Source organism: Colobus angolensis, unplaced genomic scaffold (assembly GCF_000951035.1).
Source record: "Colobus angolensis palliatus isolate OR3802 unplaced genomic scaffold, Cang.pa_1.0 Scaffold96, whole genome shotgun sequence".
NCBI lineage: Eukaryota > Metazoa > Chordata > Mammalia > Primates > Cercopithecidae > Colobus > Colobus angolensis.
The window spans coordinates 2,835,619-2,837,545 of NW_012123598.1; the positions used below are offsets into that span (position 1 = coordinate 2,835,619).

At 46.0% G+C, this 1,927-nt stretch overlaps 1 protein-coding gene across 1 annotated transcript in view; it reads left to right on the top strand.

The window, feature by feature from the left end:
* Positions 1-110: 110 nt before the first annotated feature.
* The window catches only part of NLRP7 (NLR family, pyrin domain containing 7), a 33,105-nt gene continuing 31,288 nt past the window's right edge, over positions 111-1,927 (top strand). The window contains exon 1 of the mRNA XM_011932591.1: positions 111-421. Within this exon, the coding sequence (XP_011787981.1) occupies positions 145-421 (277 nt within the window). The 5' untranslated portion in view covers positions 111-144. The remainder of the gene's footprint in view (positions 422-1,927) is intronic.

Genomic DNA, 1,927 nt, shown 5'->3' on the forward strand with positions numbered 1-1,927 from the left:
ATCTCCTGACCTCAAGATCTGCCCGCCTCGGCCTCCCAAAGTGCTGGGATGATAGGCGTGAGCCACCGCGCCCAGCCATGAACTGTTTTTTCTTTTTTCTCCCAGTTCTTCAGCCTTAACCTAAGGTCTCATACTTGGAGCACTATGACATCGCCACAGCTCGAGTGGACCCTGCAGACTCTTCTGGAGCAGCTGAACGAGGATGAATTAAAGAGTTTCAAATCCCTCTTAAGGGCTCTTCCCCTCGAAGATGTGCTGCAGAAGACCCCGTGGTCTGAGGTGGAAGAGGCTGATGGCAAGAAACTGGCAGAAATTCTTATCAACACATCCTCAGAAAATTGGATAAGGAATGCAACTGTGACTGTCTTGGAAGAGATGAACCTCACAGAATTGTGTAAGATGGCAAAGTCTGAGATGCTGGGTAAGTAGAACCTGGGGTGTCCTGGTCATTTGTAACAAAGAATGAGCCCTGGCCGGGTGTGGTGGCTCATGCCTATAACCCTAGCGATTTGGGAAGCTGAGCGGGGTGGATCACCTGAGGTCAGGAGTTTGAGACGTACCTGACCAACATGGTAAAACCCCATCTCTACTAAAAATACAAAAATTAGCCGGGGGTGGCGGGGTGGTGGGTGTGTGTAATTCCTGCGATTCAGGAGGCAGAGGCAGGAGAATCCCTTGAACCCGGGAGGCGGAGGTTGCTGTGAGCCGAGATAGTGCCATTGCACTCCAGCCTGGGCGACGGAGTGAGACTCCCTCTCAAAAAAATTAGATAGATTTGTATATATACTCACGATCTTAACTTTCCTATTACCTGTTTTGCATTTTTAGCATATTTTAAGAGATGTGGTCTTGCTACATTGCCCAGGCTCTTCACAGCCGTAATCATAGTACACTACAGCCTCAAACGCCTTGCCTTAAGCAATCCTCCTGCCTCAGCCTGTTGAGTAGCTGGAGATACAGGTACCTGTCCTGTGCTTGGCTCAGCATTTTTTTTTTTTTCCTTCGAGACACGATTTCAATCTGTTGCCCAGGCTGGAGTGCAGTGGTGCGATCATGGTTCACTGCAGCCTCCAATTCCTGGGCTCATGCTATTATCCCATCTCAGCCTTCCAAGCTCATTTTTTCTTCTCTTTTGTAGAGATGGGGTCTTGCTATGTTGATGAGGCTGGTTTCGAACTCCTGGGCTCAAGAAATCCTCTTGCCTCCATCTCCCAAGAGGCTGAGATTACAGGTGTGAGCCACCATGTCTGGCAGCATGCTTTTAAATACTTTGGGAATAATTTTATTATTTTATGTTTTTTTGAGATGGAGTTTTGCTTTGTTGCCAGGCTGGAGTGCAGTGTCGCAATCTCACTGCAACCTCTGCCTCCTCCGGAAACATTATGGAGAAACGATCTTTGGTCTGGAAGGATACCTGTTGACTCTGTTTTGTGGGGGCAAAATTGCTAGGTCATATAGTAATTCTGTGTTTTTGAAGAAGCAAGTTCTATTTTTAAATGCAGGAAAGATTCGAGTTTCTATTTGTCAGGAAATAACATGCTAGTTATTCTAGAGAGAGAAAAAAAATCAGACAATCTCTAAACCAGGTACTGAATTGTGTCCAGAAAACTTATACTGAAGCTCTAACCGCCTCCCCACCTGCCATGTGACTATGTATTTGGAGATAGGGCTTCAGGAGTAAAGATGAAATGGGCTTACAAGGGTGGGGCCAATAGGACAAAAAAAAAAAAATATTTGAACCAAAAGCAGTGATGTGTTCCTGTAGTCCCAGTTCTCAGGAGTCTTGAGGTGGGCGGATTGCTTGAATCCAGGAGTTTGAATCCAGTCTGGGGAACATATCGAGACCCCATCTGTAAATATATAGGTATATATTTGACACTTTTTTTTTTTTTTGAGACAGTCTCGCTCTGTCGCTCAGGCTGGAGTG